At 47.2% G+C, this 23,379-nt stretch overlaps 1 protein-coding gene across 1 annotated transcript in view; it reads right to left on the minus strand.

Annotated features, from left to right (window-relative positions):
- Nucleotides 1-23,379, minus strand: part of wu:fj29h11 (protein NO VEIN) — a 104,056-nt gene that overhangs the window by 34,632 nt on the left and 46,045 nt on the right. Inside the window, exons 17-26 of the mRNA XM_041216852.1 lie at nt 16,502-16,608; nt 14,568-14,768; nt 12,830-12,950; nt 11,665-11,869; nt 10,001-10,148; nt 9,300-9,477; nt 8,429-8,606; nt 7,230-7,356; nt 3,122-3,241; nt 2,079-2,229 (exon numbers count right to left, since the gene is read on the minus strand). Coding sequence (XP_041072786.1) covers nt 2,079-2,229; nt 3,122-3,241; nt 7,230-7,356; nt 8,429-8,606; nt 9,300-9,477; nt 10,001-10,148; nt 11,665-11,869; nt 12,830-12,950; nt 14,568-14,768; nt 16,502-16,608 — 1,536 coding nt within the window. The remainder of the gene's footprint in view (nt 1-2,078; nt 2,230-3,121; nt 3,242-7,229; nt 7,357-8,428; nt 8,607-9,299; nt 9,478-10,000; nt 10,149-11,664; nt 11,870-12,829; nt 12,951-14,567; nt 14,769-16,501; nt 16,609-23,379) is intronic.

Raw genomic sequence — 23,379 nt, forward strand, 5'->3', positions numbered from 1 at the left:
TAATTAAGCTGATTGTCCGAGCTGCCCGTCCAACCTTAAGGCTGGCGGGGGGGCAGGTGAAGAGCCCAGGCGGCCTTCGCATTTCTCATGAAACCTCATCCACGGGCGGGAATGAGGTTTCATGAAGGGTTTTGAAAGCTAATAAAAATTTTTATTGAAATTCATTGACACGTCCCAGCTCATGTGACACTGTCACATTGAGGGTGGGGGGGGGACGACGACATGTCTGAATAATTTTCTTTATTTCAATTCTTCATAACCAAAGTGATCTCTGAGACAGCTCCTTGCCTCAGGTAGATTTCTGCGTTCCTCGCAGGCCATGACTCTCCCTCCCCACCCCGCACAGGGACCCCGCTCAGTGCTTCCAGGTGCGCGTTACGCTGGGTGGGCCTTAATTGGCCCACCCACCGTAAAATGGCGGCACAAGCTGACTGCGCGCGACAGACATGGAGAAAATTCTCCCCCATTTCATCGTGGAAGTGACCTCTACTGGAAAAGTGGATTATCCAGCCTCAGTTTCAGCCTGCTGACCTCTGTGAAGGCACACACAATTGCACTTTTGATTCTGGACTCAGGTGAAACAACAATTCTTATTTTCTCTGTGGTCTCTGCTCTGGACCCCTTTCTTTTTGGTACCCCCTTTTTACTGTAGCAACTCAAAAAAACAGGGAGACATTGCGAATCCTCTCCCCGTGTTTCGAGTGTGTGTAAAATAAACGAACCCTCTGATTTTCCCCTATCTTGAGTTTGTTGCAGAGTTATTAATCGAAATCGGAAAATACACCACCGCTTATAAAGGGGGAAATAAAAGTCAAAACACCTTTCCGTTTACGGACGGGTGGTGAGAGGAGAAATCAGGGATGCTTAAATTAAACTCCCCCCTGCCCTTGACACTTTAAACAAAAACTGGACAAACTCCCAAGTCTAATTTGGAATAATAAGGATTTTGTGCTTAGCATGTAAAAACGGTTTTGGTCCAGATACATGGATTCAGGATAAGAAAAAAACGGATGCTCGTGGAGTTGTTTAAGGAATCAGTGATTTATGATGAATTTTTGAAGGTCCTTGGTTCCGGGGAAATTACAGCTCTTTGCAGACTTTGATTATCCAAAATGATTACTCTTTCGAGAGGTTTCTTTGCAATATTGGAAAACTGACAATTATAAATGACTCTTAAAGGTCTTATCAATACAGTTACAATTAACATATGAAATCTGCGCATTGAATCATTTACTTTGTACAGAAGAGAAAAAGATCCCATACTGGAATCGATTGACCCCAGGAGCAAATGGTTTGTTCTCTTCTCTTTTCTGCTGCTGTTTCCTACTTCACCACCAGGAAAAGATTGGCTCAGTGGGTAGAACAGAGTCAGATCATGGGTTCAGGTCTCACTCTTAAGACCTGAACACAGTCTAGGCTGGGGCTTCAGTGCACTACTGCAGGAGTACTGCATTATCAAAGACTCCAACTTTTGATGAGATGTTAAACTGAGCAGCTGCATATAGAAGATCTCACAACATATTCGGAAAGCAGCAAGGAATTCCTAAGGCTAAAGTTCCTCTCTACCAAAACAGATTGTGACAGTGATGGTATCTCAAAAGTGATTCACTGGTTGTAAATCACTTCAGGGCATCCCCAAAACGTGAAAAGGATTTCATGTGCAAAAAATTAATTGGTTTTTACAAGCCAAAGTGGAAAGTCCACTGCAACCTGTCTGGACTTCTCGACTGTGTTCCCTGGAGACAGATTACAGGATTATGCTCTACTCTTCCTGTAAAATAGTCCTATGGTAGAATTCAAATAAAGATTCGTATGAGCCAATTCAAGACTTGACGTATGGGCAAAATTCACCGAACCTTCATTCCTGACAAGGAGCTGAGTCCGAAAGGGACGAAGATCAGAAACAGGGCTGCAGCACTAAAGATTTTTCCACATCTTGCGCTCCCTTTGAGTGCAACATCAGTGAATTTGTTCTATAATTCTCTGCCACATTACTGCACACTTCATGAGAACTAGGACAACTTTGGCACATAAACCTTGTAGCAGCGTTAAAACTAAAAAAGAAACAAACCAGATACCTTGTATTATGAAGCGAAAGCCAAAACTCCTCACTGGCAAAAAGGCAAACACAGGCTGTTTCTCTGGAAGGCATCTCAAACCCAAGCTCTTCTTTAAAGCGTTAAGTTTGAAGGCAAGAGCTAACTCGGTGAATTCCACATCGTCTTTAATCTACAAACGTACAGAATTCAGTTCAAAAAACCATACGTCTTACTTTAAAATTGCTTCATTCAAAGGATTCTGTGAGCAGCACACTCTGCTTCTGCAGTTTTGTGTTTCTAAGCTTGAAGCAGGCTCCATTACTCTAGAAGCCATAGTTTGCAAAATTCAGGTGCTTCCCAGTTTTGACCTTAGTTGGCTGGATGGTCTGTTACCAAACCTCCAACGTCCTCCCCTCTTCCCAGTGGGGGAAAAGCCTGGCCCCCAGCTCAGTGTCCCCAGGCAACAAAACTGAGATCTGAAGACGCAGGTCAGTCAAACCAAAAGGCTAAGAAGCCAACACATTTTTTAAAATCAGGAAATCTCCACGAGACAACTGCCTCTGTTAATTGTTAACAGAATCTCAACATCAGGCTAATAACACTTTAGTCTGGTCCAAACAGCTGATAGAAACAGCTTAAGACCTTAGGCCGAATTTTAGAGTCCCACCAAAGTCAATTGAGTTTTTTAAGGTGCGCTAGTTTACGGCTCTGCCCCACTGAAATAGGCTCGTAAAATTCCACCCTTCTGGTCTTGGCTAAAATCAGAGCTTTTTAAATGGATAACAACTGATTGGACTGCCTAAAATCATTGGTACGCTTAAATGTTATAAACAGCACCTTTCTAAATGACTTTCGTGGTAATGGGGAACAGTTTGGGCCATTTTCCAGATATGTATGGCTACCTGTGATAAGTATGGGCCATCTAAGTGGTGGGGACTGTACCCCACCTCAATAAAATGCAGGGAAATATTGTTACATGGTGAGTGTAATCCTCACCATGAAGAGGGTCAATTCTTTATAAACAGCTCTCCCCGTGTACAAGTGACAGGGCAGCTTGCGCAGGATTACTGAGAATAACTTACCTTTCTTGCATTAAGGGTTTTCTTGATCACCAGCCAATGGTCAGCTCCATCCTTGTGTTTCACCTCCAGTATGTTATTATTGAGATCTTGACGAGTCACCATGAAATCCTGGCCTTTTACCTGTTTAGGAAAGATGGTTTTTATTTTTAAAAAACAACTTTTTTTTTTCAACAAGGTCGATGTTAAAAGCCTGATCATTTTCCTTGTGTATCAATAGAACTTGTTATTCCATTAAGGTTCTATCAAATTGAAAGAAAAGACATATAATGCTGCAAAGATTAGTGGCAGGCCAGAAGATTGGGAAAGCTATAGAAATCAGCAAGTGACAACTAACAAAAAAAAAACAGATTATGAGAGTAAATGAGCAAGAAATAAAAATAGACAGTGTGAGCTTCTACAAGTAGAGAGAAGCTAAAGTAGACATTGGTCCCTTAGAGGCTGAGACCGGGGAATTACTAATGAGAAACAAGGAAAAGGCAGAGACTTTGAACAAATATTTTCTATCGCTTCATGGCAGAAGACACTAAAGGCATCCCATGTATAGCAAGATATCAAACCACAAAAGGGAGGAGGAATTGAAACAATTATCACTGGAGAAAAAGTACTCAGCAAACTAATGGCATTAAAGGCTGACAAGCCCCTCGGATCTGATGGACTGCATCCTCAAACAAAGCAGCTGCAGAGATAAAGGATACATTGGTTCCAAATTCTTTAGAATCTGGAGAGGTCCCAGCAGATTGGAAAACCACAAATGTAACACTTTGTTCAAGAGGGAGACAGAAAACAGGAAGCTATAGGTCAGTTAGCCTAACATCTGTCTCTGAGAATGTGTTGAAATCTATTGTTAAGGAAGTAATAACAGGACATTTAGAAAATCATAATACAAATCACGCAGATTCAGCATGGTTCTATGAAAGGGGAATCATGTTTGACAAATGTATTAGGGTTCTTTGAGGATGTAACAAGCAGAGTGGGCAAAGGGGAACCAGTAGATGTTGAGAACTTGGATTTCTAAAAGACATTTTAAAGCTCATGGTGTTGGGGGTTAGTACATTAATGTATGGGTACAGAATTGGCTAGCTAACAGGAAAGAGTCAGGATTGATGGGTCATTTTCAGGTAGGCAAACTGTAACTAGTGGGGTGCTGCAGGGATCAGTGTTTGAGCCTCAACTATTAATGACCAATATTAATGCTTTGGTGGAGCTAAATTTCCTGAGATAGGTGGGAAAACAAATAGTGAGGTGGGCACAGAGTCTGCAGAGGGATATGGTTGAGTTAAGTGAATGGGCAAAAAGTTGGTAGAGGAATATAAGGTGGGAAAATGTGAGGTTATCCACCTTGTGAGGAAGAATAGAAACGTAGAATATGATTTAAATAAAGAGACTATGGGATGCGGTGGTACAGAGGGATCTGGGTGTGTGTGAAACAAAACAGCGCAGTAAATAATTAAGATGACGAATGGAAAGTTGACCTTTATTGCAAAGGGGATGGTGTATAAAAGTGAGGATACTTACTACACCCGTACAGGGCATTGGTGAGACCGCACCCAGAGTGCTACATACAGTTTTGGTCTCTTTATTTAAGGATGAATATACATGCATTGGAGGCAGTTCAGAGAAGGTTCACTAGGTTGCTTCCTGAAATGAAATGGCGGTCTTATGAGGAACAGTTGAAGAGGTTGGGCCTATACTCTCAGCAGTTTCAAGGAATGAGGGGAGATTTTATTGAAACACAAGTTTCTAAGGGGATGTTCCCATGTGGAGGATATCTAGAACTGAGGACAAGGTTTCAGAATAAAAGGGTTGCCCATTTAAAATGGAGATGAGGAGAAATTTCTTCTCTCAGAGGGCTGTGAGTCTTTAGAATTCTCTAACCCAGTGAGCAGTGGAGGCTGAGAACATGTTCAAGGCTATGATAGACAGATTCTTGAACTATTATGGGTGTCAAGGGTTATGAGGAACAGGCAGGGTAGTGCAACTGAAGCTACGATCAGATCAGCCATATTCTTATTGACTGGTGGAGTAGGCTTGGAGGGGCTGAATGGCCTACTCCTGCTCCTATTTCTTATGTTCTTATATCGAGTGGGCAGCTGTATAAAGTACTGATTTTCTGTTTGTGTACAAGGTAAGGATGGTTTAATATGCTCATTATTCAGCAAACTGAGGCTTAAATGACACAAAAAGAATTTCGAAAAAGGCAAAGATGAAACATCAGTTTTAAATCAATAAGTTGAATCGTAAGCAGTGGCTGGAAGTACTGCTCAATTCTCAAAACAATGACCACAAAAATATGACCACCAGGTGGAGCATCGCAAAGAAAGTTTGTTTTAATTAGAATCACATTCAGTATCTTTCACCCAAGGGCTGTAAACACTTCTTAATTTTTGCAATATTAACATGTACAGTAAGTATCATTAACACAAAACGAGCCCTTCCAGATACACAATATACAATTTCTCATCATTGCAAACTCCAAGGGAAAAGAACCTCGAGAAAAACTTTCAACAGGAGTCAGCTTTGAAATTGCACCATGACTCCAAACATAATTAGGCCAAATCATCACCACATGACCTATTCAGCCATGACCAAACAAACTGAAGGGTGTGTGCTGTGCAACCGCTAACAGAACCTGATCAGTCACAATAACTAAAAGGTTTCAACACGTGAGGCCCTGCAACAGAGAAGAGGCAGGACCTGCAGAAAAAAGGCAATCAAGCCCACTTTCAACAGGATTTTACTTTGACTGGTCATGCAAGCTGCCTCTGAGATTATTTTGAAATCACTGCTCACCCATCCAAATGACAAGTCTTTCTCTAAAATCACTTCCTTGTACTAAACAAACAGGAAGTAAATTAAGCAATAGTATAGCGTTGAAATAATTGAAGTGGTTTTGTAGACAGTCCTATGTCAGAGCAGAACCACCCTCTTTATAAATCAGTTTGTAAAGGCTGGGAAAGTGCAGGCTTCCGAACCACGTTCACTTCACTGGTTCCAAGGAAGAAGTTTTATTGCTGGTTTGTCAGTTTACAGACAGGTTAAACAGAGCCAACAAAACAAATCTTGTGTGCCCAATGGTTCTTTATTGCATGGGGGGCACATGGTGTTGAAATGTATTCCTGCTTGGAAACAAATGCTGCCATTTGTCCCTTATTATCAGCGGTGGGAGAAGGTTCAAGGTCCACTGTGGCTGCAACTACAAGAACGTGCAGAGAAATAGTGCCCTAAATTCAGAAAACTATCTCAAGGCGCTTCACTGAGGTGAAGTCAAAGAAAAATAAATACAAAGCTGACCAAAAGCTCAGTCAAAGAGGTAGGTTTTCAGGAGCTGAAGGTAGAAAAGCTGAGAGGCTCAGGGAGGAATTACAAAGTGCAGGGCCGAAGTAGTTAAGATACATCTGCCAATAGTGGGGTGGTTAGAGGGGGTATGTGTGAGGCTGGGGGAGGTAGTGAACATTTTTTTGACTGGAGGAAGTTAGAGAGGGGTAAGACCACGGCAGGATTTGAAAACATGGTCCGCCATTTAACAGAACCGAGGCTACACTTCAAAATGACTTCATTGTCTGTAATGGCTTCGGGAAATCTGGAGATCTTGAAAGATGTTACAGAAAATGGAATCTGAAATTTTCTCCCAACCAAAGTCTGTGGATGCTGTGAGAATGGGAGCTTTCGAGATTGAAATCAATAGTTTTTTTTAAATGAAGCAAGAGTATCAAAGGATATGGAGCAAAGGCAAATAAATGGAGTTTACAGATCAGCCAACATGTTTGGACATACTTGCAGGGCTGAATGACCTCCATCCACTCCTAATGTTCCCGTATTGTTTGCACGTTTCTCTCTGAAGTGTTATTTCACTTGCTTTTGAGGATTTATACCATGCAAGTCAATTCACATAAGTGGAAGGTGCTCAGACTGCCTAAGAGAGTGAAAATGTGACTGAACCCAAAAAAAACACCCACAACAAACCTTCACCTGCACCAAGCTCCTCTTTAAAACTTTTCCTGAGAACCTCAACTGAATAAGACAAAGGAATTGCCTCTATCTTCAGAGCTATCTTCAGTCCCAAATTTACATTCACCATTAAGTTTCGTGGTGGGATCATACAGCTCACCTTGTTAATGATTGTAATGGAACGAAGCCTGTGCAGAAAAAGCAGCAACGATGGGTCAATGTCATGGAACAGATTCTGTGCCTGCTGGTTCTGTGCCTTTAGTGGCAGGACTATCTTTGTCGTCCATCTGAGAAATTAGAATTGTGCATAAAAATGTTAATGAATCCAGAAAACTCTTCAGTGCATCAGTGGACAAGCATTCCCCCAACCCGGCTAATCTCCATAGCTAAGGGAAGGGAAGGAGTCAAGCTGACAGTTCCAGGCCTCTGGCATGTGGAGAGGCCAGAAGTGGAAACTTTTTCCCTGTCTCCCTGCTACCTACCCCATCCTGTGCACCTCCCAACTCAGGAACCAACTAGCTTCTGATTAGTATCTTCCCAAAATTGTGCAACTGAACGTTCCCAATCTCAGTTGTTTGGTGCAGAGGATACAAAAGCATCTCTTACTACCTCAGATAACAGTATTCTGGTCTCCTAGTCTGACACTCAGTTTTGGGCCAATGTTTATCCCTCAAAACACCTAATAGATGGTCTGGTCATTTATTTTGGTGAGAAGTTATTGAATGCAAGTTGGCTGCCACGTTTCTTACATTGGGACAGATATTTCCCTGAAAAAGTAATTCATTGGCTGTAAAGTGCTTTGGGACATGATAGGTGCTACACAAATCCAAGTCTTTTCTTTTGGTTTAAGATTTGGAATACTTTGCACTGAGCTGTATCACTCTTGGGTAGGATACCCATTTTCCAAACAGCCTGCTAACTCATTACAGCAATACCCTCAATTGCTGTATCCTTTTTAATCTCTCTTCCTTCAGCATTTCCTTCCTCGCTCTGGCTTTCAGCTCTGTACCTGCCTGAGTCCATCATCTGCAGCGTCCTCATTAGGTACCTCAGAACTGAGCACCTCCTTTCCCGGAACATTGCTCATTAGCTTGCTCTCCACCGAGTAGCAACATGCTGCCATCATTTATTTGCCTATCTCAGCTTATCTTCATTTCTCTTCATAAACCGGGTGCAGAAGCTAACACCTTGGACTCCTGACCAATTATGGTTAATATTGAAAGATTAAATTGCTTCGCACTCTTCTCCACCCACTGTCTCCAAATCCCTGACGTTACTTCTAGAAGTCATTATTTAAGTAAAAAAGCTTAAAAAAATACACACACAACTGATTGCTGGATCCCAAGAACTAAATATTACCTTGTTTTCTCTGCTTCTGACCCCATTAAGTTTACAGGCCTCTCATCAGCAGCCCAGTGAGGGAGGATATAACCCATTGGACCACTGTGCTTGTCAAAGCAGATGTGAAAACCATTAGAGTGAATCTCGGGAGTGTCTGTGATTTTGAAAACGGACTTAAATCCGATACCTTTCTGACCTGCAGAAAAGAATAAAAACATGAACCTGTTCGTGGATCATTTTAACTGAGTGAGCGTTGCAGTGTAAACAAATATAGTTGGCCTGTAACAATACATGATTAAGGCTAACTTTGCTGTAGATAGAGTGAAATAACCCAAGCAAATTACATATATGCAACTACCAGTTATTGCAGTTAAACACAGCGCAAATATGCCACTTCCATATTTAGTTTCTATTTATTTAGGAGGGCAAAGTGGAAACTCTGAAACTGAACACAACCATTCCTACAAAATGCTGAATATAAAGAAACAGGTCAGCAATCTGTAAAGTGATACCAGTCAACGCACTGGGTGCAGAGAAAGTTTGCGGGGGGGTGGGGGAAAGAGATGGAATGATTTAGGACTTGGGGACCAAGGAGTAGTGGAACTTGAATTGATTAACTCCTGTTAGTCATTTAATAGATGCTCATCATTTATAGATTATAGCAATGTCAGTACAATGTTTCTGCTTGATGAGGGGCAATTCCACGATATTTCTCTGTATCTTAATTTTTATTTAGTGTTTATCAAATTCCATTTTAAGCGTTCTGATTGACACAGTTTCATTAGACGCCTGTGGTGCTTCATTCTCTATTACTCATTCCCAATTACAGACCAAACTATTTGCCAAACATTAAATCAGGGCTCCCGACAAACATTCCACCAGCTCCTACCTATGTAGCCATATTCGTGTTTTCCCTTGGTACTACAACCCACATCACAAACTGCTCGGATATTTTTCTCCTCAAAACCACATTCGTTATTGAGGAGGATGATGCAGTCTCCTTCCACCACAAACAGCAGGCTGGGGACAGTGTCATTAGCAGCTGGGTAGCTGTTATCATCGGCATTCTAGGAGGAAAGGGGAGACACGGTTAACACGATGTACACTACCCTGTTATAAACCTACAGTACAAGCCAAAAAAAAATACAAAAACTACAAATAAAAACAAATGTAATTTTCTTTTTGAGGTTCAGGGATTCTCCAAGGAGTTGGAAAAGTTGCCTCAAGCTGCTCCCTACATGGTCCCAGTGATGATCACTGTGCAAGACAGCACAGGCACAAACCCAAGAGATAGTCACCTATCCGCAACCCTCAGTCAGGCTGAGCTGCAGAAATATTTGGGGAGGGGGATGGGTTTGTGGGAGCTGGCGGAGTTGGGGAGGGGAGGGTGTGGGAGTTGGGAAAGGGGCGGGGTGGGTGTTAGTCGGGGAGAGACGTCGACAACTGTGGAGGAGGAGGAGGAGGGAGTTGGGAGGATGGTAACTTTGAACATAGGTGAGGTTTTAATTATTTACAGCTATGTACATGTTTTAACATTATTCCTGGAAAGATTGAAGAGGAAAACAACAAATAAAACTGGTACATCTTTACCTGTATCAATTCCAAGACAAAATGTGTGTCTTTACTGTACAACTCTGTGGACAAGCGCTCAAGGCTCCTGCCTAATCGATTCTGATGAACTTCCATCAGCTTCTTCCCCTCATCGTTTAGTTCAATCCCAATGCCAAATTCCCTCTTCCTAAACAGAAAGAAAATGTATAAATATTTAAAATTAATCAGTAATTCAGACAGTGCTTCAAAATTGTCACTTATTACAAATACATCCATCCTAAATATACCTTCTTCCTCCTCCCACCAATTCAACTCCACCCAGTGTTAAAGGTGCCTGGTAATGCTCCCTCTATACTCGGCCCAAACCTCAGCACTTGGGCTAGTGTGAATTTCTATTTAATAAAACAACCAGACTTGCAACTTCTCAAAAGTTACCAATTTCATGTCAATTGTTTTCCCCATTGTGGGCTTTTGCTCTTTAGGAATTGGCATGTTTCATGTAGGACAGTTACATCACAGACAAGAGGAGTCATTTCAGCTGATCTATTCTAGATTCAAGCTCTAAGCCCAGGGTCGCAACTGCAGCACTAAACTCTCAGCCCACTACCAATACCATCACCTAGAACACAGCAACTTCTGTTTAAGAACCAAAGGACATTCTGAAAGGAATACAGATCCTTGAAAAAGAATAATACATTGCTCAGAATTCAGAGCAGTTGTGTGATACGCCTGTTCAATGATCTGAGAGAGGCTGGGCTGTTGCTGCACCTAGTCCGGAGTTTTGGGGAGGGGATAGGTGCTGGAAAAGATTGGGGAGTTGGGAACATGAGGTGATAATCAGGAAGTTCTGCAGAAGGAGAGAAGTAGGTAGAAGTCAAAGTGACGCATTGTTCTAACTTGTACCACAGCCGCTGTTCATTATTAAACACGTTGGAGGAGTTGGGGGGTTGTGGGGGAGGGGAAGAGGGGAAAAGAGGGGTGATTCTAACTTTTGGAAATAATATCAAATGGCCAAAATTGGATCAGCTGTCCATAGCACATCACTCCTGATTTTTAATTTCCATTGACTTCAATTAAAAGTAAAAACTGTGAGAGGCAGCCATTCTGATACCATTAAAACACAAAGACTATCCCCACTGTGTTCCAACTGGTTAACCTGTTTTCAATCCTACAAATCTTTTCTTTCTGCTGTTTATTCTAGAGACGGAAGTTTGTCTCTACAAAGTAGACAAGCACAACAGCCGAAAGGGAACCTCACATTAAACCAAAAAAGTGGGTGGGGGGGGTGGGGAGTGAGGGCACAGAATCGGTGTCATGTCATTTCTCGGCTTTAGTTATTTCAACGAATGCTGAGAATGATGAGGAAGGAACGAGAAAGCTGTGTGTGTCTGAAAATGCACATTTAGGAATGTTTTAAATCTATTTTCTTTGATATCTCCTCAATTCCCCATTTCACTTGTACCACCAAGTCTGGCTCCATTATCATTGCTGTGGCAACAAAGGGACAAGGAATTGGAATCCTTGTTTATCAGCTGATCTTTGATGCCACTTGGAATGCGTTCCATCTGTCACATTCTCTTTCTAGTCCAGCTCCCAACCACAGCAATGCCCCCACCCTGCACCCCCCCACAATGGTTATCTTAAATCCCACTTCAGGATCAGCACTGATTTTGCCTTTGGTGTCATCAGACACACATACCGACCTGATATTCTCGATGATTGCCCTGTATGGGTTCTCCTCCTCATTAGGTGCATCAACTGAACATCCCTCGCTACTTGTTAAATCAGCAGAATCAGGTGGAGCACCATTTAAGATGACAGCATCATTTGTGTGCTCAGATGGTGCTAGGTCACTCATTTCAGTTGCAAGCACAAATTTGTCATCATCCTTGTCCATTTCACCGTCATCTGAAATAAAGAAATCACAAGTTCAATTTGGATATACAACATTTTCTTTCCTCGTACCCTTTAGTGGTGCTTCCTTTCACCCCTGCCTCCTCTGCTAAAGGTACTGAATTGCTCTGAGACATGGTGGTGTTAGACCTATTGGATCTAATCCACAGAGCTGCTCGGACCACCACAGCCCGAATCTGGACAGTGAACAGGCTCATTGCCTGTCGGGCCATCACAGCCCAGGTCCAATCCTGCCATCGACTAACTTTCTGCTGGAAGCCAGGGGCAATGGTCAAGGGAGGAAACCCCACACAACACATCCCTCCAGCCCAGGAACAGTGAACAACTGTACCACTGCCACCCACAGGAGCCAGCAATAAATATTACATTATTCTGGATGGCAGGGTAAGCTAAAGCAATTTAGGGTTTATAAAAGAGAGACAATGTTCATTTATTTATGGTATAGAACAGGTTCGCAGCAGTGTAACATGGAAAGATGGTATCACCATGGATGCTCGGCTCATATGCAGGGTGGAATTTTGCGCTGGTGGAATTTCACTGTCCCGCCGAAGTCAATGGGCTTTTGAACTGCTCAGCGCGTTTTACTGCCCCACCCCTGTCATGCCCATAAACCGAGAATAACCACCAAGAACGAGGAGGATGTCATTAAGATATGGGCAGGGCAAGGCCATTTGTCTCAGATGTTATTAAAAAAAAAAAAATCTGAAAGGCTGCCTTCCTACCCAGAATTTATTTTTTAGTAGCATTCCCATTCCTGATGCTTATACAGTGACTTCTGTATAGGTAGAAACCTAAGCTTGCGTGGACGCTCGATAAGGTTAGGGCCTAGTACGCTGGGGCCTGCTTCATAAAATTGGATGGGGTGAGGGAGGCTTGCATGTGCTGATGGCGTGAACCCCGGCACGAAGCCTTCAGCAGGAGGAGGAAGGAAAGTAGCTTTAAAATGTTTCTTACCTGAACTGGCTGATGCACTTTCATACTTGGAATTAGATTCAGATTCGGTCACATCATAATCTCCATCTTCACTGGGCCCCGTAAGAGAAGACCTGCTGCTCAGCGATATGGAATCCAGAGTCTGGATCACAATTTACACTTACATTTAGAATAAACATTTCATTCCCTCAAACGTAAACCCATGCCCCTCTATAATTGCTCGCTTTTTGTAATTTTGTTTGAAACAGAATATAATGTACCACAGCGTGATCACAAGGCAGTATCTTAAACTGGTGCTGCTGGCTGAGAATGTGAGCTGCCTGTAATACAATAAATTCAGTGTACGGAATATGCATTTCATGGAAAAATTAGCTAAGTATCTCACTGCCGAATTCATCACAGATCCATGGGAGGCAACCAGCCCCTTGGGCTGGACTTTTGCAGGGTCATGGAGACTCCACGGACCTTTAAAAATGGCAAACGGGACCAAGGTTCCAAGATCTGCTCCCATTTGCAACAGATGCCATTCTTCCCGCTGGGCCATCTGAACTCTGTGCTGAGCTCATACTCCAATTTCACTGCAGCAAAGGCCTTAGCCTGCACTGTGGGAGTCACAAATGTTTAGAGCAGATGTTTAACACTCGCAAAGGGCAGATCAGGTCTGAAGACCTGTCAAGCTGTGAAGTTATTTAAATCCCCACCCCTTTAAAAATGAAAATTGAAAAAAAAAATCTGCTCTAGCAATTACAATAGCTGTTTGTTGACATTACTCAAGGGTTATCATTATTAATGCTTGGCTGCTTTCCACAACATACAATTATCTTAACGGGGCGGGTCCTAAGTCCACAGTTTGAATGACAGCTCATAGAGTTTATTAAAGGATTAGCTGTCTTTGATATTGGGTTATAAATACAAGCCTAGGGATTAAGTAATTGGGAGATAGGAGGTCATGGGGACGGGTGGGACATGGGTTGTCATGAGGGCATCGAGGGGGAGGATTAGGAGGTGATGAGGTATGTTGGGTGAGGGTTAGAGGGCCTAAAATTTAAGGAAACAACTGGGATGAAGTTTTAGACAACTGAGACACACCCTTTAACCAGCCCTCCTTGACACCTGGCAGCCGAGGTGGCTGCCTCCGATCTACGGCAAGCAGGCAGTGGGTTCGACTCCAGCCTGTCCCTGCACACCTCCCATCCCCAACACCCAGAGCGAAAAATCAGACCTGATGGGGCAGTTTCCCAATTTGTGCTACCTGCCTCATGCAGCCCCTTGTACGGGCTAATTTACAAGTCTGTTGAATCACCTTCCTGCAAAGTGTGTTCCCAATGAGTGTGGCAGATATCGAGGCCTGTCCCACTCTGGGTTCATCAGCAGTAAAAGCAGTAACTTTGTTTTAGCCCCAGTAATAAAACGGAGGTGGGGGGGGGGGTCCGCTGCTCAACCACCAAGTATTTGGTGAATCTGTCACACCATCTGTTCTCACAGGAGGATGGATTTCAGATTCAATCAAGAGGTTTGCATTAAAAAATGTCTCCTGATTGATAAAGGAGAAAAACCACAATTGCTGGAAATCAAATAAATAATAGAAAACGGTCAAAATGCACAGCAAGATCAAAGGAAGATCTGAAAAATGAAGCACTCTGGGCCTCTAAATCAGAATTAATTCCTTTCAGATGCCAAGCCCCCTCACTGATTTCTATCACTTTGTTTTTACTTTAACAGGAGCAGAGTTGCAGTGATCTGTGCAGCTAGGACTCACCTTTCTTGTCAGCGATGTAATGGGAACAAGCTTTGCTGGATCCAGTTTTGTTTGATAGTCCCTCGTCCATTCTGTGATCCCCAGGAGGATTCCCAGTTCGTGTAGTTGGTTCAGATACCTGGAGGAGGATGCTGCTGCTTGAAGCAGGAGTTCTTTTGATTCAGATTGTCCAATTACTCTAGAGAATGGCTCTAGGAATACCTGCAATTTACAGAAATGTCCAGTATTTTAAAAAGTGCCTTTTCAATTCTGCTTCCCTTTTATAAACCTACAGCTGCCAAAATGAATTTCACGCTTCCAAATCAACATTATTCTGTGTATAAGAAATAGTGCAGGATAAGGAAACAGCTGGGGCTGTTTCTGACTGAGGGAGCGATCAGCTTGCACACAACTGTGGGTAAAGTGTAAAATTACCAAGATCACAGTGATCTCGCAGCCCTTCTCCTAATCCATGGGGGTTCAGAACGAATCCCAGCTCCACTGGCCTGGAGTTTTATGTTTTTCCACCACTCCCAAGAGATCACCTGGTTTTGGGTTAGGAGGGGAGTGTATATATTGTAAAGCCAAAGATGTCTCAATTGTGTGGGATAGGCTGGCTCCTTACCTGTATGTCATTGCTGTACCTCACACTGGCACATCGCATAGAAGCTAATTTGATTGTTGTAACCACAATAGGTACAACCAGTGCACAAGGCACCTTAAAGTATACTTTTAGTAGAAGAGTGCAAATTAAAACTATAGAATTTTGAAACAGTAGATATTAAATCCCCATTTCCTCTCTAATATCTAGAATGGAGGATCTTGTAAAATCCACATAACCCTTTAATCCAACTGCTTTAATCTGAGAAATAAGTAAATTGAAGTTCATCAGATGGAGATTTACCCCCAGTAATTATCTCCTTAGCCTCTCCCCCACCAACATGAGAAGCAGGGCTGAACTGAGTCTCCGCTCAATAATGCATTGATATGTGTCCATGTCATGGCTGGTCTCGAATATTGATGGGGGCGGGGCAGAGAGAGGGGAGAGCTGTCATTTCACAGCTTCACAGGTCTAAATCGAAGGACGACCAAATTACTACAGGTACAGATTCCTCTTTATGACTTGATTACATTGTCACCTTTTTACTTAATGAAAGGTGAACTTTTAATTAATGAGTCACAATTCAAATGCATATTTAAAAAACTTATTTTGACTCGGGAGCTCCAAGTTTGGAATTTCTAATGCACAATAAGGACCACCCTGCCCCTCACCTCATGTTGGAATGTAGAAACAGAACTCTACACAGCAATGCAGCTACTTAGTGTGACTGACAGCAAGGATTAGTGCACCCGAATCCACAAAATGCAAACCAGAAAACAGGTTATGTGGATGAAACTGGTTTTGCTTAGAGTCAACAGGGCAGGAGAGATCTTGAAGCAAATACACAATTGCGAGAAGCTTATGTCTTTTGAGCAGCTGAATTCCCCCTAATCTCTCTCCAGCCAATGCAGCAACTGCAGGAAAGGTGATTGATAAACGCCATTCTGAAGGTTATACAAGAAGCCTCACGGGTGTGGATGCTACTTGCAGGTACAGGGGAGAGGATACTAGGTTCACTCCTTCAGCCTGATTGCCAATGGGATCGCAATAAAGGTGCTCCAATTGGTCTCGCTGCAGGACTGCGCAGTGTGAACACTGGATGAAAGCATAAATTAGTGATGCTCCTGTGTGCCATGCTCACTATTTAGACTCACAAGGGCTGGTTCCTTTGACATTTTTGGCAGATCTGGCTTTGGAAACATCACTGTTTGCACCAACAGAAAGTGCATGATGTGTACAACCATTTATTTACAAGTTAATTACTGCATCATTTGTGGCCATTTTACACTGGCGACATGCTAACGCCAGTACACAAAACAACTCAAGCCATGCAATGTTCACGAACACCAGCTACCTTCTGTAAAAGCGATTTGCAGAGTCTCACTGGAATCCGGATAAGACAATCAAGAATGAATCTGGTGGACAGACTCGAAGATATGCCTTCAGTCACCAAGATGTTCGCTGTGCAAAAGATAAAACACAACTTGTTGGAAATTAGAAACATATTAGCAGGAATCACATTCTGAGAGTAAAGCGGCTCATCTGTTCTCTAGGCTAGGAAAACGAGGCACTCTCTGCGAGGGGTCAAAATGATTAAAATGTTTAAAGGGGCCAAGCAGCAGGTCCCTCCAGCGGCAGCATTTGGGGCAGGGGTGTCCGCGGCCCCCCCTTTGGAGTAGGGAGCCTCTGGTTCCAATGGCCCCCTGGAATGTTGCAGGAAGGTCACCTTGGGGGAGTGGGGGGGTGGGGGGTCACTCTGCTGCTGGTGAGTGCTCCAAATGCACATTAGATATGCAGATTGACTGCCTGCTACCTGGCAGCAGGGACCAGCCCACATTCCTCTCCGCCCCGGGGAGACTCTCTCAACAGCGTGAATGCACTGGGGAGCTGTACAGACGTGGCTCCCCGCTGTATTACAAATCCCCCCCACCCAAATTCCAACCCCCAAACTCCCCACACCCCCCCACCCAAACTCCAAACCCCCCGCCCCACCCAAACTCCAAACTCCCACCCCCACCCAAACTCCAAAACCGCCCCCCACCCAAACTCCAAACTCCCCCCCCACCCAAACTCCAAACTCCCACCCCCACCCAAACTCCAAACCCCCCTCCACCCAAACTCCAAACCCCCCCCCACCCAAACTCCAAACCCCCCTCCACCCAAACTCCAAACCCCCCTCCACCCAAACTCCAAACCCCCCTCCACCCAAACTCCAAACCCCCCTCCACCCAAACTCCAAACCCCCCCCCACCCAAACTCCAAACCCCCCTCCACCCAAACTCCAAACCCCCCTCCACCCAAACTCCAAACTCCCCTCCACCCCACCCAAACTCCAAACCCCCCCCCCACCCAAACTCCAAACCCCCCTCCACCCAAACTCCAAACTCCCCCCCCCACCCAAACTCCAAACCCCCCTCCACCCAAACTCCAAACCCCCCCCCACCCAAACTCCAAACCCCCCTCCACCCAAACTCCAAACTCCCCCCCACCCAAACTCCAAACTCCCCCCCACCCAAACTCCAAACCCCCCCCCACCCAAACTCCAAACCCCCCCCCACCCAAACTCCAAACTCCCCTCCACCCCACCCAAACTCCAAACCCCCCTCCACCCAAACTCCAAACCCCCCTCCACCCAAACTCCAAACCCCCCTCCACCCAAACTCCAAACCCCCCTCCACCCAAACTCCAAACCCCCCTCCACCCCACCCAAACTCCAAACCCCCCTCCACCCCACCCAAACTCCAAACCCCCCTCCACCCAAACTCCCCCCCACCCAAACTCCAAACCCCCCCCCACCCAAACTCCAAACCCCCCTCCACCCAAACTCCAAACCCCCCTCCACCCAAACTCCAAACCCCCCTCCACCCAAACTCCAAACCCCCCCCCACCCAAACTCCAAACCCCCCTCCACCCCACCCAAACTCCAAACCCCCCTCCACCCAAACTCCAAACCCCCCCCCCACCCAAACTCCAAACCGCCCCCCACCCAAACTCCAAACTCCCCCCCCACCCAAACTCCAAACCCCCCCCCCACCCCACCCAAACTCCCACCCCCACCCAAACTCCAAACTCCCCTCCACCCAAACTCCAAACCCCCCCCCACCCAAACTCCAAACCCCCCCCCCACCCAAACTCCAAACTCCCCCCCACCCAAACTCCAAACCCCCCCCCACCCAAACTCCAAACTCCCCTCCACCCAAACTCCAAACCCCCCCCCACCCAAACTCCAAACCCCCCTCCACCCAAACTCCAAACCCCCCTCCACCCCACCCAAACTCCCCTCCACCCAAACTCCAAACCCCCCTCCACCCAAACTCCAAACTCCCACCCCCACCCAAACTCCAAACCCCCCTCCACCCAAACTCCAAACCCCCCTCCACCCAAACTCCAAACTCCCCCCCACCCAAACTCCAAACCCCCCTCCACCCAAACTCCAAACTCCCACCCCCACCCAAACTCCAAACCCCCCTCCACCCAAACTCCAAACTCCCCCCCACCCAAACTCCAAACCCCCCTCCACCCAAACTCCAAACCCCCCCCCCACCCAAACCCCCCTCCACCCAAACTCCCCCCCACCCAAACTCCAAACCCCCCCCCACCCAAACTCCAAACCCCCCTCCACCCAAACTCCAAACCCCCCGCCCCACCCAAACTCCAAACCCCCCTCCACCCAAACTCCAAACCCCCCCCCCACCCAAACTCCAAACCCCCCTCCACCCCACCCAAACTCCAAACCCCCCTCCACCCAAACTCCAAACCCCCCCCCCACCCAAACTCCAAACCCCCCCCCCACCCAAACTCCAAACCCCCCCCCCACCCCACCCAAACTCCCACCCCCACCCAAACTCCAAACTCCCCTCCACCCAAACTCCAAACCCCCCCCCACCCAAACTCCAAACCCCCCCCCACCCAAACTCCAAACTCCCCCCCCACCCAAACTCCAAACCCCCCCCCCACCCAAACTCCAAACCCCCCGCCCCACCCAAACTCCAAACCCCCCCCCACCCAAACTCCAAACTCCCCTCCACCCAAACTCCAAACCCCCCCCCACCCAAACTCCAAACCCCCCTCCACCCCACCCAAACTCCAAAACCGCCCCCCACCCAAACTCCAAACTCCCCTCCACCCAAACTCCAAACTCCCACCCCCACCCAAACTCCAAACTCCCACCCCCACCCAAACTCCAAACCCCCCTCCACCCAAACTCCAAACCCCCCTCCACCCAAACTCCAAACCCCCCTCCACCCAAACTCCAAACCCACCCCCACCCAAACTCCAAACCCCCCTCCACCCAAACTCCAAACTCCCCCCCACCCAAACTCCAAACCCCCCTCCACCCAAACTCCAAACCCCCCTCCACCCAAACTCCAAACCCCCCTCCACCCAAACTCCAAACCCCCCTCCACCCAAACTCCAAACCCCCCTCCACCCAAACTCCAAACTCCCCCCCACCCAAACTCCAAACCCCCCTCCACCCAAACTCCAAACCCCCCTCCACCCAAACTCCAAACCCCCCTCCACCCAAACTCCAAACCCCCCTCCACCCAAACTCCAAACCCCCCCCCACCCAAACTCCAAACCCCCCTCCACCCAAACTCCAAACCCCCCTCCACCCAAACTCCAAACCCCCCTCCACCCAAACTCCAAACCCCCCCCCACCCAAACTCCAAACCCCCCTCCACCCAAACTCCAAACCCCCCCCCACCCAAACTCCAAACCCCCCTCCACCCAAACTCCAAACCCCCCTCCACCCAAACTCCAAACCCCCCTCCACCCAAACTCCAAACTCCCACCCCCACCCAAACTCCAAACCCCCCTCCACCCAAACTCCAAACCCCCCTCCACCCAAACTCCAAACCCCCCTCCACCCAAACTCCAAACCCCCCTCCACCCAAACTCCAAACTCCCACCCCCACCCAAACTCCAAACTCCCCTCCACCCAAACTCCAAACCCCCCTCCACCCAAACTCCAAACCCCCCCCCACCCAAACTCCCCACCCCCCCCACCCAAACTCCCCACCCCCTCCACCCAAACTCCAAACCCCCCTCCACCCAAACTCCAAACCCCCCGCCCCACCCAAACTCCAAACTCCCACCCCCACCCAAACTCCAAAACCGCCCCCCACCCAAACTCCAAACCCCCCCCCACCCAAACTCCAAACTCCCCCCCACCCAAACTCCAAACCCCCCTCCACCCAAACTCCAAACCCCCCTCCACCCAAACTCCAAACCCCCCTCCACCCAAACTCCAAACCCCCCTCCACCCAAACTCCAAACCCCCCTCCACCCAAACTCCAAACCCCCCTCCACCCAAACTCCAAACTCCCCCCCACCCAAACTCCAAACCCCCCTCCACCCAAACTCCAAACCCCCCTCCACCCAAACTCCAAACCCCCCTCCACCCAAACTCCAAACCCCCCCCCACCCAAACTCCAAAACCGCCCCCCACCCAAACTCCAAACCCCCCTCCACCCAAACTCCAAACCCCCCTCCACCCAAACTCCAAACCCCCCTCCACCCAAACTCCAAACTCCCCCCCACCCAAACTCCAAACCCCCCTCCACCCAAACTCCAAACCCCCCTCCACCCAAACTCCAAACCCCCCCCCCACCCAAACCCCCCTCCACCCAAACTCCAAACCCCCCTCCACCCAAACTCCAAACCCCCCTCCACCCAAACTCCAAACCCCCCTCCACCCAAACTCCAAACCCCCCTCCACCCAAACTCCAAACCCCCCTACACCCAAACTCCAAACCCCCCTCCACCCAAACTCCAAACCCCCCCCCACCCAAACTCCAAACCCCCCTCCACCCAAACTCCAAACCCCCCTCCACCCAAACTCCAAACTCCCCACCACCCAAACTCCAAACTCCCACCCCCACCCAAACTCCAAACCCCCCCCCACCCAAACTCCCCACCACCCAAACTCCAAACCCCCCCCCACCCAAACTCCAAAACCGCCCCCCACCCAAACTCCAAACTCCCCCCCCACCCAAACTCCAAACCCCCCCCCACCCAAACTCCAAACCCCCCTCCACCCAAACTCCAAACTCCCCTCCACCCAAACTCCAAACCCCCCTCCACCCAAACTCCAAACCCCCTTCCACCCAAACTCCAAACCCCCCTCCACCCAAACTCCAAACCCCCCCCCACCCAAACTTCAAACCCCCCTCCACCCAAACTCCAAACCCCCCTCCACCCAAACTCCAAACCCCCCTCCACCCCACCCAAACTCCCCTCCACCCAAACTCCAAACCCCCCTCCACCCAAACTCCAAACTCCCACCCCCACCCAAACTCCAAAACCGCCCCCCACCCAAACTCCAAACCCCCCTCCACCCAAACTCCAAACCCCCCTCCACCCAAACTCCAAACCCCCCTCCACCCCACCCAAACTCCCCTCCACCCAAACTCCAAACCCCCCTCCACCCAAACTCCAAACCCCCCTCCACCCAAACTCCAAACCCCCCTCCACCCCACCCAAACTCCCCTCCACCCAAACTCCAAACCCCCCTCCACCCAAACTCCAAACTCCCCTCCACCCAAACTCCAAACCCCCCTCCACCCAAACTCCAAACCCCCCTCCACCCAAACTCCAAACCACCCCCCACCCCACCCAAACTCCAAACCCCCCTCCACCCAAACTCCAAACCCCCCTCCACCCAAACTCCAAACCCCCCTCCACCCAAACTCCAAACCCCCCCCCACCCAAACTCCAAACCCCCCTCCACCCAAACTCCAAACCCCCCTCCACCCAAACTCCAAACCCCCCTCCACCCAAACTCCAAACCCCCCTCCACCCAAACTCCAAACCCCCCTCCACCCAAACTCCAAACCCCCCTCCACCCAAACTCCAAACCACCCCCCACCCCACCCAAACTCCCCACCCCCCCCACCCAAACTCCAACCACCCTCCCCAAACTCCACTCCCGCCACTGTGAAAACTTCAGCCGCTTGAGTTCAGGTGGCAGCTTGAAATTTTGAATTTAATCTGCAAATAAAAAAAGAGAGGCAGTACCAGTAAAAGCTACTAGATTATCAAAAACCCAACTGATACACTGATATCCCTCGGAGGTGGGAATCCACTGTCCTTCCACAGGCTGGTTTATATAAAACACCAGGTCCTGCGCTAACACGCAGGACTCCTAACTGCCCTCTGAAGTGGTCTAGCAATCTGGGTGAAACCCTCAAACAGGAATGGACAACAGGTGCCTAACCTGACAGCAATGCACATAGACCAAGAGTTTTTAAAAAACTTTAACATTTTTTTTTTATAGATTACATCCACCATTTTCTTCACAACCAACTGGAGTTATTCGATCCCACGAACACACACACACACATGGTCTTGCAGTGGTGCGAAAGCGTCAGGCACCTAGGGAGTCCAAACCTAGAGAAGTGTGTATGTTCGAGGTCATGCTTACATACGAACAACGAGCATGAGGAGGCCATTCGGCCCCTCGAGCCTGCTCCGCCATTCAATGAGATCATGGCTGATGTGATAGTAACTTCAAATCTGCCTCCCACCTGCTGCCCTCCTTTGCTTACCAAGAATCTACCCACCTGCTGCCCTCCTTTGCTTACCAAGAATCTACCCACCTGCTGCCCTCCTTTGCTTACCAAGAATCTACCCACCTGCTGCCCTCCTTTGCTTACCAAGAATCTACCCACCTGCTGCCCTCCTTTGCTTACCAAGAATCTACCCACCTGCTGCCCTCCTTTGCTTACCAAGAATCTACCCACCTGCTGCCCTCCTTTGCTTACCAAGAATCTACCCACCTCTGCCATTATTTACTTCATCTTGAATACTAGAAGAGATTGTGAGTCATGCCCCTGCTACTCATTTAAATAGAATTTCTTTGACTCAGCCTAGGTTTTGACTTACTGGTATTCGGTCCATTAAGATGGAAAAAGGCCCCAACCTTGTTTTCCAGGCTAGTCTATTCCGCTATTTTACTCTGGACTTGCACAACAGATTATTTCCAGATCATTACTTTTCACTCAAGGGAGACACAAAAATAACCTGCACTTTTGTTAGCAGCTCCATAAAGAGAAGCTGATGAGAGGCAGTCAACCCACATTGTGTCTGGCTTCTATAACTCCAGAACACCTGAGCTTGGGACTTTATGCAGGTAAATCAGTTTTAAAGAATTTTTTTTTTAACGTCACTTTCAGATTTGATAGCTTTCTTTCCCAGCGCAATCATCTCCACATGGCAACCGAGAACATTTAA

This window comes from Carcharodon carcharias, chromosome 22 (genome assembly GCF_017639515.1).
Source record: "Carcharodon carcharias isolate sCarCar2 chromosome 22, sCarCar2.pri, whole genome shotgun sequence".
NCBI lineage: Eukaryota > Metazoa > Chordata > Chondrichthyes > Lamniformes > Lamnidae > Carcharodon > Carcharodon carcharias.